General features: G+C 43.5%; 1 protein-coding gene across 1 annotated transcript in view; it reads right to left on the bottom strand.

Moving 5' to 3' along the window:
- Positions 1 to 14,161: 14,161 nt before the first annotated feature.
- The window catches only part of SLC9A4 (solute carrier family 9 member A4), a 51,893-nt gene continuing 50,082 nt past the window's right edge, over positions 14,162 to 15,972 (bottom strand). Inside the window, exon 12 of the mRNA XM_052649388.1 lies at positions 14,162 to 14,514. Within this exon, the coding sequence (XP_052505348.1) occupies positions 14,162 to 14,514 (353 nt within the window). The remainder of the gene's footprint in view (positions 14,515 to 15,972) is intronic.

The raw sequence follows: 15,972 nt of genomic DNA, 5'->3' as shown, positions 1-15,972 counted from the left end.
CCCTTCTCCCCTATTACTGGCAATTATTTTTAAGGCATAAAAAACACTAAAATACTTTCTACTGCATTATGGACAAAGTATGGAGAGGTAAATAAAGGTGTGTGAGTCAAGTGAAAATTGTCCAACTGCACTGATAGTGGAAGATCTCAAATGAAAGCAATAATAAAGTTCCTACATAATTTAAAAAATTACAGTATGTGGTTCTGTTGAAGATATAAATGGAATTGGTGTACCTGTCCATTGCTGGAGACCACATGAAGTAGCAGAGACAGTTTGAAAAATAATTTGAAAATACTTTTACAAGCTTTGAACAATTCATACCCTAAGTAATAGCATGCAAGTAATATTTCTATAATATATGGTGTTTGTAACATTATATTTAAACACGATGAGAGAATAAGGCGGCACGGTGGTAAAGAATCTGCCTGCCGACACTAGAGACTGAGGCTCGATCCCCGGGTAGAGAAGATCTCCTGGAGGAGGAACTGGCAGCCCACTCCAGTATTCTTGCCTGGAAAATTTCATGGACAGAGGAGCCTGGCGAGCCACAGTCCATGGGGTCGAGAGGAGTCAGATATGACTGAGTGACTGAACACACACACATAGAAACATATGTAAGAACATGTATCCAACATGCATAAACATCTCCAGAATGTTCTTAAAATCTTTACCATAATTTATTTGCTGAAAATAAGTTGTTTATATTCAATACATCATTGATTGGGTCATACATTGACCTTCCCCAAACTTTTTCAGGCTGTGATCAAATGTTTCCTTTAGGATTCAAGGCCAAGTGACATTCTTTCTCACATGTTTCTTCAGTGATTCTAAGAGGTTAGCATCCCCTTAATCCCCATGGTACCAACCAGCTCTGCCCTTCTGAATCTGGGGTGTTACTGGGCAATTGTTGACTTTCCAGATGAATAGACACTGACTGATTTATTCTTCTTCATATGAAACCTTCTCTACCATTTTAATCTTACAAAGTCCAGTGATTGGATGCATGGAGATTGCCTCCGCCCGCTCCACCCCCTACGCAGGGAGAAGAGCAGAACAGGCAAGGGTAGAAAAGGAAGGACTGAGGGAGCCCCCGCCATAGCCAAGACCAAGAAAGAGGGTGGGCCTCGTGGTCCTGCAGATGAATTACGCCCTCTGGTTCACCGAAGAACAGACACGGCATACATCTGTCAAAACGCAGATGCCTTGGCCCCAGCACAGACCTCGTGGATCATTTCAGAGGAGGTGAGAGGGAGAATGTGCCAATACTCATGCTTTGAACAAATTTCGCAGGTGAGTCTTATGAACAGTAAGGTTTGGGAATCATTAAGACAAAATGTTGGTAGATGGGACTTGCCTGGCAGTTCAGTAGTTAAGACTCCGTGCTCCCAAGACAGGAGCCAAGGTTTACTCCCTGGTCTGGGAACTAGATCTCACAGGTCACAACTAGGGGTTTGCATGCCACAAATAAAAAATTCCACATGCCAGAACTAACACCCAGCACAGCCAAATACAGAAATAAAAGTTTGAAGAGAAAATGTTGATATGATAAGAAAGCATTACTTTTGCATGTAATTACACTTGTTCTTAAGAAAATATTTCATATTTCCAAACATTCAGAAAATAACATTTTAAGCTTTCAACTTGTCCTCTATTGAAAGACCTCCCAAAAGAAGGCGGTTTAAACTTGTGTGGCAAAAACAATTTCATTCTCTTTTGTTTTCATATTCTCTTCAACTGAACTTAAAGAGACACTCCTACATGCTCTCTGGTTTTTACTGCACGAAATTGGGCTGAAAGGGGTGACTTCATGTCAGTTTTGTGCAAGGTCTGGTTCAGATCACTGTTTGGGTTTGTACACGGATCTGAGAATGTCCCACTTCTCTTTAAGAAGCTGTTATTCAGTTCAGTTCAGTTGCTCAGTCGTGTCCAACTTTTTGCAACCCCATGGACTGCAGCACACCAGGCCTCCCCTGTCCATCACCAACTCCCAGAGCCCAATCAAACTCATGTCCATCACATTGGTGATGCCATCCAACCATCTCATCCTCTGTTGTCCTCTTCTTCTCCTGCCTTCAATCTTTCCCAGCATCAGAGTCTTTTCCAGTGAGTCAGCTCTTCCCATCAGGTGGCCAAAGTATTGGAGTTTCAGCTTCAGCATCAGTACTTCCAGTGACAATTCAGGGTTGATTTCCTTTAGGATGGACTGGTTTGGTCTCCTTGCTGTCAAAGAGACTCTCAAGAGTCTTCTCCAGCACCATAGTTCGAAAGCACCTATTCTTCAGCGCTCTGCCTTCTTTAAGGCCCAACTCTCACATCCATACATGACTACTGGAAAAACCATAGCTTTGACTAGACCGACCTTTATCATCTGTTCTTCGTTTATTGAGTTTTAGTCATTTGAAGAAAAAAATTTATTACCTATTCTTCATATGGAAGTAAATTCCATATGAATTCAAGAATTAAATACAAAAATGGAATCATAAGAGTTAATTAAAAGAATGATTACTGAGTTTTCTGTATTAGTCTGTGCAAACACATTTTAAAGCTTGGATTAAAATAAAGGTAAAAATCTTCCCAAACCCAAAGGTGAATTTACCCGGCGAATCCCAAAAACTAACTAGAGACCAAGTAGGTGGCCATGCGGGAAGTGCATTCCAGGACAATGAAGAAGCTGTTGCTACAGTGAAAGCAATTGGAAAAAAAGGGTCACAACCTGAAAAGCAGAGTTATTTTATTTAGCGGGAATGTTTAGGACTCCAAGCCCAGGAAACAGCATCTCAGTAGCTCTGAGAAAATTGCTCCAAGCAGGCAGGAGGGGGAGTCAGGCTATATACAAGTTTGCCACAAAGGGAGCAGGCAGTCTGATCATCAAAGATCAAATATCAAGGAATCCGGCACTCTATGTACGGGAAGATGCAAACCTCTGGGCTCATTTAATTCATTCCCTTCATATGTACCTCAGCTATCTGGGGTCCGCTGGATCATCGAGAAAGCAAGAGAGTACCAGAGAAACATCTACTTCTGCTTTATTGACTATGCCAAAGCCTTTGACTGTGTGGACTGCAACAAACTGTGGAAAATTCTATAAGAGATGGGAATACCAGACCATCTGACCCACCTCCTGAGAAATCTGTACAAAGGTCAAGAAGCAACAGTTAGAACTGAACAGCACACTGTTTCCAAACTGGGAAAGGAGCATGTCAAGGCTATATATTGTCACCCTGCTCATTTAACTTATATGCAGAGAACATCAAGAGAAATGCTGGGCTGGAGGAAGCACAAGCTGGAATCAAGATTGCTTGGAGAAATATCAATAACCTCAGATATGCAGATGACACCGCCCTTATGGTAGAAATCGAAGAAGAATTAAAGAGCATCTTGATGAAAGTGAAAGAGGAGAGTGAAAAAGTTGGCTTAAAACTCAACATTCAGAAAACTAAGACCATGGCATCCGGTCCCATCACTTCATGGGAAATAGATGGTGAAACAATGGAAACAGTGAGAGATTTTATTTTGGGGGGCTCCAAAATCACTTCAGATGGAGACTGCAGCCATGAAATTAAAAGACATTTACTCCTTGGAAGGAAAGTTATGACCAACCTAGACAGCATATTCAAAAGCAGAGACATTACTTTGCCAACAAATGTCCATTTAGTCAAAGCTATGGTTTTTCCAGTAGTCATGTATGGATGTGAGAGCTGGACTACAAAAAAAGCTGAGCACCAAAAAATTGATGCTTTTGAACTGTGGTGTTGGAAAAGACTCTTGAGAGTCCCTTGGCTTGCAAGGAGATCCAACCAGTCCATCCTAAAGGAAATCAGTCCTGAATATTCATTGGAAGGACTGATGCTGAAGCTGAAACTCCAATACCTCGGCCACCTGATGTGAAGAGCTGACTCATTGGAAAAGATTCTGATGCTGGGAAAGATTGAAGGCAGGAAGAGAAAGGGACGACAGAGGATGAGATGGTTGGATGGCATCACCGACTCAATGGATATGAGTTTGAGTGAGCTCCGGGAGTTGGTGATGGACAGGGAAGCCTGGTGTGTTGCAGTCCATGGGATCGCAAAGAGTTGGACACGACTGAGTGGCTGAACTGAACTGAACTATCTGGGGTCAAATCCTGTTTCCTTATTTGCCTTAAGGAATGGCAGATGACTGCTTTTTGCATCAAACCCCCACCCCATCACAGTTTGGGAGCCCTCATTCACATTTGGAAGTCAGGAATTGCTGATGGCTGTGACATTTCTCATTTATTAATATGGCAGGAGACATTTCATTTCACAGTGAGAAGGAAGTCTCTCTTTGCTTCAAAAACTCTTCTCAACCACTTTGATGCCAGAAACTCATTTTTCTCAAGCGAGGCTTAAATGCTAGGACTCTGAAAGATCTAACATGCCAAAATGTGAGGTGCTCACTCAGAACTTTCTTAAAAAGGGAATATTTAGTAAAAGGGGCAAGGGGAAGCCCAGAGGAGGGAGGAGGTCTGCACAGCAACGAGAGACCGAAGTGTCAGACAAAGTTGCTGCTGCTGCTGCTAAGTCGTTTCAGTCGTGTCCGACTCTGTGCTACCCCATAGACGGCAGCCCACCAGGCTCCCCTATCCCTGGGATTCTCCAGGCAAGAACACTGGAGTGGGTTGCCATTTCCTTCTCCAATGCATGAAAGTGAAAACTGAAAGTGAAGTCGCTCAGTCGTGTTTGACTCTTCCCAACCCCATGGACTGAAGTCTACCAGGCTTGTCCGTCCATGGGATTTTCCAGGCAAGAGTACTGGAGTGGGGTGCCATTGCCTTCTCCATCAGACAAAGTTGTCCCCTTCCTTTTCCTGGGGCCAGCCTGCTGGATTCCATTTCCTTCCCCTAAAGGGAAGGGACTAGTGATTGGGAGGCAATGCCTTGGGCTACCTGAAGGAAAACTGCTGGAGCTAAAAGAAGCCTAACTCTTAATTCTAGTCCCTGGTCTGAAAGGAACAGAGGAAAGCCCGTTTCACTTTAGCCAGATAATAGATCAAACCAGGGAGAACAGATAAATCCATAAAAGCCTTTCACCCAGACCGTATTTGCCGTATGGAAAAAAAAAGGCGTTCTATTTCAGCGCCTCTGGGCCTCCTCCCGGAGCTGAGCTAAATAAGGGTCACTCCAGGATCTTCTGAGTTTTCTTTGGTGGCTTCAGAGGGGAAAGATAGGAGGTGGCTTTGAACAAACAGGAACCTCACCCATAAAGCCAATCTCAGATTTCACCCTCAGTTCTTTTGCCAGCTAAAGCATCCACGTGGAGAAGGGAGTGGGCCATTCTACCAGGGAACTCACCCTTAGGGAAAGACAAAACCCCAACAGGCACAGAATAACAAAAGGTAATCTCAGAAACACGCTCTTAAACCTTGGTCCCTTATCATCAAGACCAAACGTGGAGAACTGGATCCCTCTGGTGGAAGAGTACGGCATGTGTTTAGGTTTATAGGTCCGGGTTCTCCAAATTGTAGGCAGAGGTCATCTGCAGTCTCTTGAGAAATTTCCATTGATTCCCAAAGCCTCCCCTCCTCCTCTCCTAGCTTAGAACCTGGCAGTGGTCTCACACACCACCCCCTCATCTGGTAACTCTTCACGGTCTTGGGGTGTCACCTTGGAATTCTGTCCTTAGCTCCGCACTGCCACCCCCAAGTTTGAAGGCATTTTCTAGGAGAATTTGAAGAACAGCCAAATGCGAAGTCAAACAGGCAGAAAGCTTAGCGAGAGATTAGTTCACATTAAATATGTGCGTTTTGGAGCCCTGCAGGGAGGTTTTATACTATTTATACAGGGCAGTGGAAAAACTATTTGGAGGTTTACTTTGCTTTTAAAAAGCTGCCAATAAATTCTCCTGTGAGTGGTTCGAGTTGATGTGTGGCAGAGGCCAACACAATATTGTAGAGCAGTTGTTTTTCAATAATTGTACTTTGTGCTATACTTTTCAAGATTGTACAATTATAATCTTTGATAATTAAAAATATATACACACAAAGAAGCTGACAATAAATTTATTAAAGTCACACCTTTTAAGTTTCTCTAAACATTTAAGGTGGATTCACATTCAAGGGGACTTCCCAAGTGGTGCAAGGTAAAGAATCTGCCTGCTAATGCAGGAGATGCAAGAGACACAAGTTCAATCCCTGAGTGGGGAAGATCCCTGGAGAAGGAAATGGCAACCCACTCCAGTATTCTTGTCTGGACAATTCCATGGACAGAAGTGGGCTAGTGAATCAGAACTTATAATCACTGAGAAAATTAAATTCTGCTAAACTTTCCATTGCTATTTGTAATCTTGCTAAGACGTCTATTGAAAAATGATTCGACTGTTTCAAGTGCTGAAGTTTGCACTTTATACTGGAATTTAAGTACCATCTTTTGTCTTTGTGAACTCAAAATCTCAAACAATACAAGTATATAGTTGCAAACATGCACAGTTTCCTTAATTAAGGTATCAGTTTCATAGATTAGATCTCATAAATATTCTTTAAATTTAGTTTTGAACTTTCCCATTGAAAGATGTTTATTCATTATGGAAACAATGATGTCATTTCACACAATTTGGGGATTTCTTTCCTATAGAATTTCAGGGGGTGTCTTCTCAACTTGGCAAGCTTCTTAATGACCCAAGATTTCAGGCAGGACATGATTGATCCTTGTCTGGTGCTAATGGATTATGCCTGACCACAAGTATGTGGTGGCTGGTCCATGGATGCATTATTCAAAAGAGGTCATTGGATAGTCCCAGACTTAATTAATTATATAAGGACTAACTATTTGAGAAAGACCTTCAGAAGTGGCACCATAATGCAAAATTTTCATTAGATTGTCTATGTGGATCTTAAGATACATAGTATTTTTTCATTTCACTGTGAAGATCTTTAGACCGGATGGAATCTCCACTCTTTTTCAAATATTTCTTCTACTACTGATATTAAACGATCCTTGCTTGAATTTTGACTCTCCTCTCATGACTTGTCTGAGTACTTGATCACAGTGTTCACAGTTGCTCTGTTAACATGAAGATCAAGTTAAGAGCAGCATTGAGAGGCTGCCAAAGAGAGTTATTTCAGGCTCATTCATTGGAATATACGTGGGCAATAAACTAGAGGGCTCTTTTGCTAAGAGTTGAGCAAGTTTCCCATGCTATTCTTTTTTTGAAAAGTATAGTTGATTTACAATATTGTGTTAGTTTCACGTGTAAAGCAATTCATATACATGTGTGTATATATATATATATATATATATATATATATATATATATATATAGGCTTCCCTGGTGTCTCTGACAGTAAAAAATCTGCTTGTGATGCAGGAGTCCTGGGTTCAGTCCCTGGGTTGGGAAGATCCCCTGGAGAAGGGAACAGTGACCCACTCCAGTATTCTTGCCTGGAGAATTTCAAGGACAGAGAAGCTTGGCAAACTAAGGGTCCATGGGATCACAGAGAGTCAGACACAACTGAGCAACTAACACTTTGATACACACACACACACACACACACACACACACACGTATATACTTTTTCAGATTTTTCTCCATTATAGGGTCTAGGCACAGACCCGCACATACATACACACACAGTGATTTTTGATTTACATATTTAAGATCAGGTCGATCAGTATGGAATCCGTATAGCTGAACTTATGAATTCAAAGCTACAGAGTTACAGTAGTTGCACCCAACTGCAAGCTGGAGATGTGTAAGGGTGCAAATGTTTCAGTGACAAGTAACAGTGTCTCTAGGTAAGAAAAGCCAAGGTTTTCAGAGTCTGTTCAACAGAAGACTCCTTCCCTACCTTAGCATACTTCATCTTTCACCAGAAGTGGTTCTGTAATTCTGGATAAAGGGAGTCAAAGGCACTTCGGTTTAGATTAGAGAGTACTTAAAAAAAATGACAGTGTGCTAGTATGATTGAAAGGCCAAAGAAAGTGTGAAAAATGTCCATATTTTGTTGGGAAATAATCATAGGAATAACATGGATTGAGCAGTTGTTATTGACAAGCAGTATCTTAAATGCCTCCCAAGAAGTCTATTAATTTCCCAAATCACATGGCCACTATCATCAGTTTTGAGATGAGAAAACCAAAGATTACTTGCCCAACATCATAAAACCAATCGATATAAGTGTGTTTTAGTCACTCAGTCGTGCCCAACTCTTTGTGCCCCATGGACTGTAGCCCACCAGGCTCCCCTGTCCATAGGATTCTCCAGGCAAGAACACTGGAGCGGGTCACCATTCCCTTCTCCAGGAGATCTTTGCCACCCAAGGATAGAACCTGGGTCTCCTGCATTGCAGGCAGATTCTTTACCATCTGAGTCACCAATATAGGATCTTATGTAAAAAAATTAGGCAGTCAGGCTCCAGAGCTACCCTCTTAACCGCTGGCCTATATCTATGCCCCCCAAACAAACTTTTTGTGGCCTTTTCTCGGCATTTCCCTCCACATTTGATGTTTGCAATTCTTGTTACATTTCCCACTCAGACTACTTTAAAATAAACCCTAGCAGCCATGAGGTATGTGTATCTGAGGTTGCTTTCCTAAAATTTGCCAAATGTAGTTTCCACTTATTCACAGGGTTGTGTGTAATTGGATTACTTGCATAATACCGAGGCACAAATGCCCTAAACATTCATATCAGAAACACCATTCTCATTTTTTCTAGCCTCCTTTGACAAACACTTCCCCACCCTGTACTCAACTTGTTTTCCTTGTTACCAGTCTATGCAGAGATGTACTGCTCTATTTTATGAGTATGACTGGTTACCTCTCTGAGTCATATTTGCCATTATTGTTTCTTGGTTTCCATATTCTCCTTTGTATGAACTATCCAAGTTTCAGAGAAACTCGTGTCCATTTCCTTATCTTATACCAAACCAAACACTCTCTCAGAAAACCTACAGAATTCTTAAACAACCCTGATGGAGCAAGAACTTGATATGCATGCTTCCTTTATCTGAGTCTGTTTAATGTAAACATGAAAATCATTTTGCTAAGTGTTAGGTACCCTATTAGGCTTTCAAGAAATAAAAATGAATAAGACCTGGTGATTGCCCTCAAGCAGCTAGTGAACGACTCAGTGGCAGACCATTAATAGACCCTTGTGTGGAGCTAGAGAAAGTCTAGAGATGAAAACTCAAGCAGAGAAGCAAGAATTCTGACTTCCCAGATTGAGACCTCTCAACTGCAGGAACCACATTTCCATATAGGATCAGGTGAACTAGTCGTTTGCAAAAACTAAATAAATATCAGTTGAAGGCATACCATGTGGAAGACTGTTTTAGGGACTTTTCATTTATGTTTAAAGTCTTTATTGAATTTGTTACAGTATTGGTTCTGCTTTATGTTTTGTTTTCTTGACCATAAGCCATGTGTGATCTTACTCCCCTACCAGAGGTTGAACCCGCACCCTCTGCAATGGAAGGTGAAGTTTTAAACCTCTGGACCACCAAGGAAGCCCCTGTTTTCAGGATCTTCAAGGAGAATTTTTAAAATTCATCATAATCTCACAAAGTAGATAGTAACTATTATTACCCCCTTTTCATAGATATGGAAATTGAGGCACAGAAAAGTAGAGTGACTTTCTGGGGGTCACCTAGCTGGAGAAGATGAAACCATATTTTTAATTAAAACTAGTTTGACTACAGAATCTATTTTTATCACCCTATGACATATTTTCACTAACTGGGTAGTCTCAGACAAGTAATTTTTCTAAAAGTAAAAGTAGTATTTGTTCTACTTCAAAAGAATAATTACCATTAATTGAGTAACTGCTAGAATTCAAGCCCAGGTAGCTCTAGCCAATGTAGGAAATGTGGGCTTGACCCCTGGGTCGGGAAGCTCCCCTGGAGGAGGAAATGGCAACCCACTCCAGCACTCTTGCCTGGGAAATCCCAAGTTAAGAGGAACCTGGTATGCTACAGTCCATGGAGCTACAAAGTGTCAGAAATGATTTAGCAACTGAACACACACACTCATATTTCAAACACTAATTTTAGATTCTAGAAAAAAACAGTAGTAAACCTTGCACACGTTAGAGTGCACCACAGCAGGCCATAGATCAAGAAGCGTGCCTAGACGGTGTTGTTGACTACAAATCGGCACTTGCCGTTGTGGGCACTTGCCATCCACCCCTACAAGGATAAAGCCATGTGCTCCTGCAGCTGGGGACCCTCAACATTCCCCGAAGGAATTCAGGATGGATAGCAGAAACGAGGCAGTCTGTGCTTGGGGAGAGAAACTGGCAGGGCAGGTCTTCAGATAGTTAGATATTCTCAGGAGCTGCTTTTATGAGCCCGATTCCTGTATCTCCTGAAATCTAGAAAAACACTAAAATCCTTCATGGTAATGACTATTCATGACTAGCAAAGTTTCACGAAACTAGTAGAAACTTTCTACAAAAAAATATGTGCTTAATTAAGCGTATACTCCTCCTTCATCAAAACCACATATACACTGACCTCCCCTCACCCCCGTCCACCTCTTTGGAGCAGTTTCTCAGAGATGAGGTGCCATCTCCCAGGCTGCAGTGCTCGTTTCGCCCCAAATAAAACTTAATTCGCAACTCTCAGGTTGTACATATTTTTAAGCCACCAGTATTCATTCACTGATTTCTTCATACACCCTTGTGAAGGTGTTTAGGAAGACATTAGCATTCAGATTCGTGGAATGGGTAAAACAGACAATCCTTCCCACTGTGGACGGACATCATCCAACCCATGATGTCTTGAATTGAACTGAGAAGAGATGAATTCTGTCTTTTTGTCTGACTGTTTGAGCTGAGATATTGATTTTCTTTTGCCATTGGATTGAGACCTTCACCATCAGCATTCCTGGTTATCTTGCCTTTTTGGACTCAGTGGGACTGTACCGTTGGCTTTCCTGGATCTCCAGTTTGCAAAGATGTATATATATATGTGTGTGTGTGTGTGTGTGTGTGTGTGTATACACACACATATATATAATCTATATTAATATATATGAAATATATAAAATATAAATATCATAAAATAAATAGGAGACACCCTGGTGACTCAGGTGTAAAGAACACGCCTGCCAATGCAGGAGACCCAGGTTTGATCCCTGAATTGGGAAGACGCCCTGGAGAAGGGAATGGCAACCCACTCCAGTATTCTTACCTGGAAAATCCCATGGAAGAGCCTGGAGGGCCACAGTCTGTGGGATTGCGAAAGAGTCAGACATGACTTAGGGACTAAAGCAAACAGCAAAACATAAAATGTATAAAATAAAAATACTATAAAATATACTGCTGTTGTTCAGTAGTGTCTGACTCTTTGTGACCCTGTGGAGTGTAACCCGCCAGGTTCTTCTGTCCATGGGATTCTCAGGCAAGAATACTGGAGTGGCTTGCCATGCCTTCCTCCCAGGGACCTTCCCCACACAAGGAAGGAACCTGCATCCGTTGCACTGAAAGGTGTGTTCTTGACCACTGAGCCACCTGGGAAGCCCTGCTTTGCAAATACTCATTTTCATTGTTGTCATGACTGAAATGGAATGAATATTCTTTGCAGATATTTTTAACAGAGAGCTGCCTGAAGTCCCAAGTGTGGTGTAGCAAAACTGCAGGAATTCCAGCAGTATTATCTAAATTCAGAACTTGAAATTCAGCTCCAGGGGTGTGGGTGGAAGGCAGCAAGCATTGTTTGCTAAACCCATGCTGGCTAGTGCTGCCTGCTCTGTGTGACTTTCCCGTGGGCGGGTCCCTGGATGAGGACCTGTCCTTTTGGCCTCTAAGAATACCTTTCCTCTTTCTGATTCGTTGTGTTTTGTTTTTTTTTTTAACTCTGCATTTGTAACTTTGGGGACACCCTTGTCCCCGCCACACAGACCCTTTTGAATACAGTATAGTTAAATGACAGGGTTGCCTCCTGAACCGGATCTGGGACAAGTACAAACTCAAAACAAGGGCAGCCTTCACCGGCGAAACAGAACACCAGCGAAACCCAGAATCCGAGTTTCACTTGCTCTTAGTCACCCAAAAAAACTCCTGTGAGGAAACAAAATAAATGAAACCCCGTGGGACCTTCCTTCCCTTTAAACTGGTCCAGAGCCACGGTGCTAGGTGACCCTTTATTTTAAAAGTTTCTAACTGGCTGTATTTCTCATATTTCCTTGAGTTCAAAGATAATATGTCAACAGAAATAAAATACAGAAATACAAATAATTGCTTAAAGGATAATTCACGTTTTCACGTCACTGTACTGAATGGGAGATGCACACTCCCAATCAATGATTTGGCTACAGCCGCTGCGAGCTTCCCAGGTGGCACTAGAGATAAAGAACCCGCCTGCCAGTGCAGGAGACAAAAGACCCAAGTTTGATCCCTGGGTTGGGAAGATCCCCTGGAGGAGGAAACGGCAACCCACTCCAGTATTCTTGTCTGAGAAATTCCATGGACAGAGGAGCCTGGCCGGCTACGGTCCATGGGGTCACAAATAGTCGGACACGACTGCACACACATGCACATTGATCCCAGATCCGCACTGCTCTGCCTGAAAACAGAGTGGTGACCCCCTTCATTCGTTTTTACAACATGGTTCTAGTTTCTCTGCTGAGTAAAATGTCTGGGAGTGGGGCAGGAATTGTGACTTCTTACCTGTCATACTTCTTGAGCATCCTTGGCTTGGAAGCTGGTTAGAGTCTCAGAAAGAAAAAGAATTTATTAGATCAAATACTGTGGGCAGATGAAACAACATATCACTTGTTAATTAGAGGAGTGGCCAGCTCTGAGGCAGGTGTCTCTTTTATCCCCAGTGACTTATGGCCCAATTAACAATTAACCCCGACTGATGTTCTAAGAAAGAGCTTTCTGTCTGTGTGGCTGGGTTTTCTCAGGAGGAGTTAGAAACAAGATACTTGACAGAGTTGAGTTTGGAAAAAAACTGCATTATTTGTGGATAAAACGTACTTGCAAAATCTCTAGACAACATCAACATACTTGCTGATTTTATTTACATAAAAAATGACTTTTCCTAATTTATAAAGTTGTCAGACATGCTAGGCTTCTCAGGTGGCGCAGTGGTAAAGAATCTGCCTGCCAGTGCAGGAGACACGAGAGACAAGAGTTCGATCCCTGGGTGGGGAAGATCCCTTGGAGGAGAAAATGGAAACCCACTCCAGTATTCTCTCCAGTATTCTTGCCTAGAAAATTCCACGGACAGAGGAGCCTGGCAAGCTACAGTCCATGGGGTCGCAAAAGAATCGGACATGACTGAGCTACACAGCACAAAGAAACTAGAAGCAGTCTTACACCCCAGGTTGGGAAGCAGAGAGACAGAACGCTCCTCTGACGTCACCTCCACCACAGCTGCAGAACCCTGAGTTAACATCATTTACAAAACAGAAATCCAGGACAGTAAGATAGCCCTTGTCAGCCCCTGGCGTCCACGTTTGTCCTAGAGAGAAGCCCATGGCCTCCGAGGGAAGCAGGCGCTGAAGAGGCACAGCCAGCTTCTCAAGGCCTCACTTTTGTCCCCTGGAAAATAAGAATGTCTGATACCACCTTCTCCAGCGTCCCTCCAGCTCTGAGATGTCTTATGGACCACCAATGCTGTACAAGGGCTTTCCTGGCAGATCTGTGGTTAAGGATCCATCTGCCAGTGCAGGAGTTGTGAGTTCAATCCCTGGGTCAGGAAGATGCCCTGGTGAAGGAAATGACAACCCACTGCAGTCTTCTTGGCTGGAGAATCCCATGGACAGAAGAGCCTGGCGGGCTACAGCCCAAAGGGTCACAAAGAGTCAGACACGACTGAGAAACAGCACACGCAGACATGAATAGAGCCAAGGGGAATTGCTGCCCAGTCCTGCTTGTATCTCAGTAATTACACTAAGCGCACACTTAGTGAATAATTCCTGTGGGGATGGATGTCTGTCCTCTGCAGAGAATTCAGCTATGAAGCACAGCTGAGAATATGGCAGAACCAGCAAGTGTGTTCCTGGTCCTGTGAAAAATCTCCCTTATAGAGTCTTACAGAATCATGTCTTATAGAATACAGTCTTGCTGTCTAATAGCTTCCAAAAACCCAAACTCAATAACTCTCTCCAGACCTCTGAACATCCTGCTTTCAACATAATCAGAAGACAGTGGACTCCGGAAAAACCCAGAAACAATCCCGTGGACGTGACACCACGATACTACTTCCTTTGGAGCAAAGGGCTGTGGGACAAGTTGCAGTCCCCGCCAGGTCTGAGCTCCGATGACAGTAGGGACCCAAATGCTGGGGCCTCCTCCTCACTCTCCTCGGATTCAAACTCCTCATCCACTGCGTGAAACAGCGGTTTGGGCCTCAAAGTCGCCCTTCCGCCCCTGCCCAGGTGCTCTTCTCGGCTCGCATTTCTTCGGTAACCAAAGTGTGGTGGCGTCCCTGCTCTGTGTAAGCTCCTCATCGGGATGACTTCAGGTGCCCATCGTCTTTCCTGAATCGACTCCTTTGGAGACTGTGTGTTGAACGTGATGGGAGGGAGTTCTGAGTCACTGCCGTCGTGATCTGGGACAGTATGATGAAAGGAAGAAAGAACAGGACTTAAGATCCGAGAGTGGGGACTTTGTATCCAGATGCAGGAACTAAGAGGGTGGCATAGTTCTCCTGGTGTTTCAGCTCCTACGCTCGCCTGTGGCATCAGGTAAAGTCACGTGGCTGGGCACCCATCGCCACGGTCCATCCATAGAGCTTGCTCCTCCTGTCCCAGTCTTCCTGGGCTTTAGGAGGGGTGTCCAGGCAGGACTTCTCTATTTATACCACCAAGTGGGCCCCAAAGGCAAAAGAGCCTTGGAAGAGTGTATGTAGGCCTCAATCTAGCAAGAAGTTCCCACACATCTAGGGAAGTGGTGTCTTAACCCAGGAGGACAAGGGCTGAGTAGGGAGGGACAGTGATCCCCACGTCACAGCCCGGTGAGCTGCGGGGACATCAGGGCACTATCTGCTGAATGCCCACCTCCCTCCACGCCCTCCCCTAGAGCCCTGGTGGGCATGCGCTGACCCTGTCCTGCAGGATAAAGACTTCAGATTTGGGAAGAAAGTGAGTGCAAACAATTGTGCCCAGATACAGATGGAGCAGTATCTCAAACATCAATTATCTGACACTTGATTACAATTCTCTGATAAAATTAAGTCCCACTTCACTACTTTCCCTTCTCAGATTTCTGGGTTACCCACTCTTTTTGCTCACCTAACAAAATTTAGAGGCGCTTCTCTGGTGGCTCAGATAGTAAAGAATCTGTCTGTCAGTGCAGGAGACCTGGTTCAATCCCTGGGTTAGAAAGATGGAGGAGGGCATGGCAACCCACTCCAGGATTCTTGCCTGGGAAACTCCATGGACAGAGGAGCTCAGTGAGCTACTGTTCATAGGGTCACAAAGAGGTGGACACAACTGGGCAACTAACAACAGCAGCAAAAAAGAACCCATGAAATTTAGAACCAATTGAGCACATTTGAAGGAAAACAAATTCACTGGGACTAAGATTTCATTTAATGTCTAGATTAATTCACATCGAACTGACATTTTAAAGCATCATCTTCCTTTGAAGAATACCCCTATCTACCCAAGTCAAGACTTCTTTGAGGTCCCTCAGTAGTAACAGTCATAATGGCTAATATTTCTTGCTTCCCAGGTGGCTCAGTTGTGAAGAATCTAACTGCTAACAGGAGATGCAGGGGACTCAGGCTCAGTCCCTGGATCAGGAAGATCCCCTGGAGCAGGAAACAGCAACCCACTCCAGTATTCTTGCCTGGAGAATCCCATAGACAGAGAGGCCTGGCAGGTTACAGTTCATTGGGTCGCAAAGAGTCAGACACGACTGAGCACAAGCATGGAATTTCTTGCACACTTACTTGGTTGGAGGCATTGGTCTAAGGGTTTTATCGATGCTAAATGGCTTCACTCAGGGCAACACTTTTCTCTGTGAGGGGTACCAACATTCTCCTCTTTACAAAGAGGTAATGAAG

This window comes from Budorcas taxicolor, chromosome 11, assembly GCF_023091745.1.
Source record: "Budorcas taxicolor isolate Tak-1 chromosome 11, Takin1.1, whole genome shotgun sequence".
NCBI classification, from domain to species: domain Eukaryota; kingdom Metazoa; phylum Chordata; class Mammalia; order Artiodactyla; family Bovidae; genus Budorcas; species Budorcas taxicolor.
This window is presented reverse-complemented; position numbering and strand designations above follow the sequence as displayed.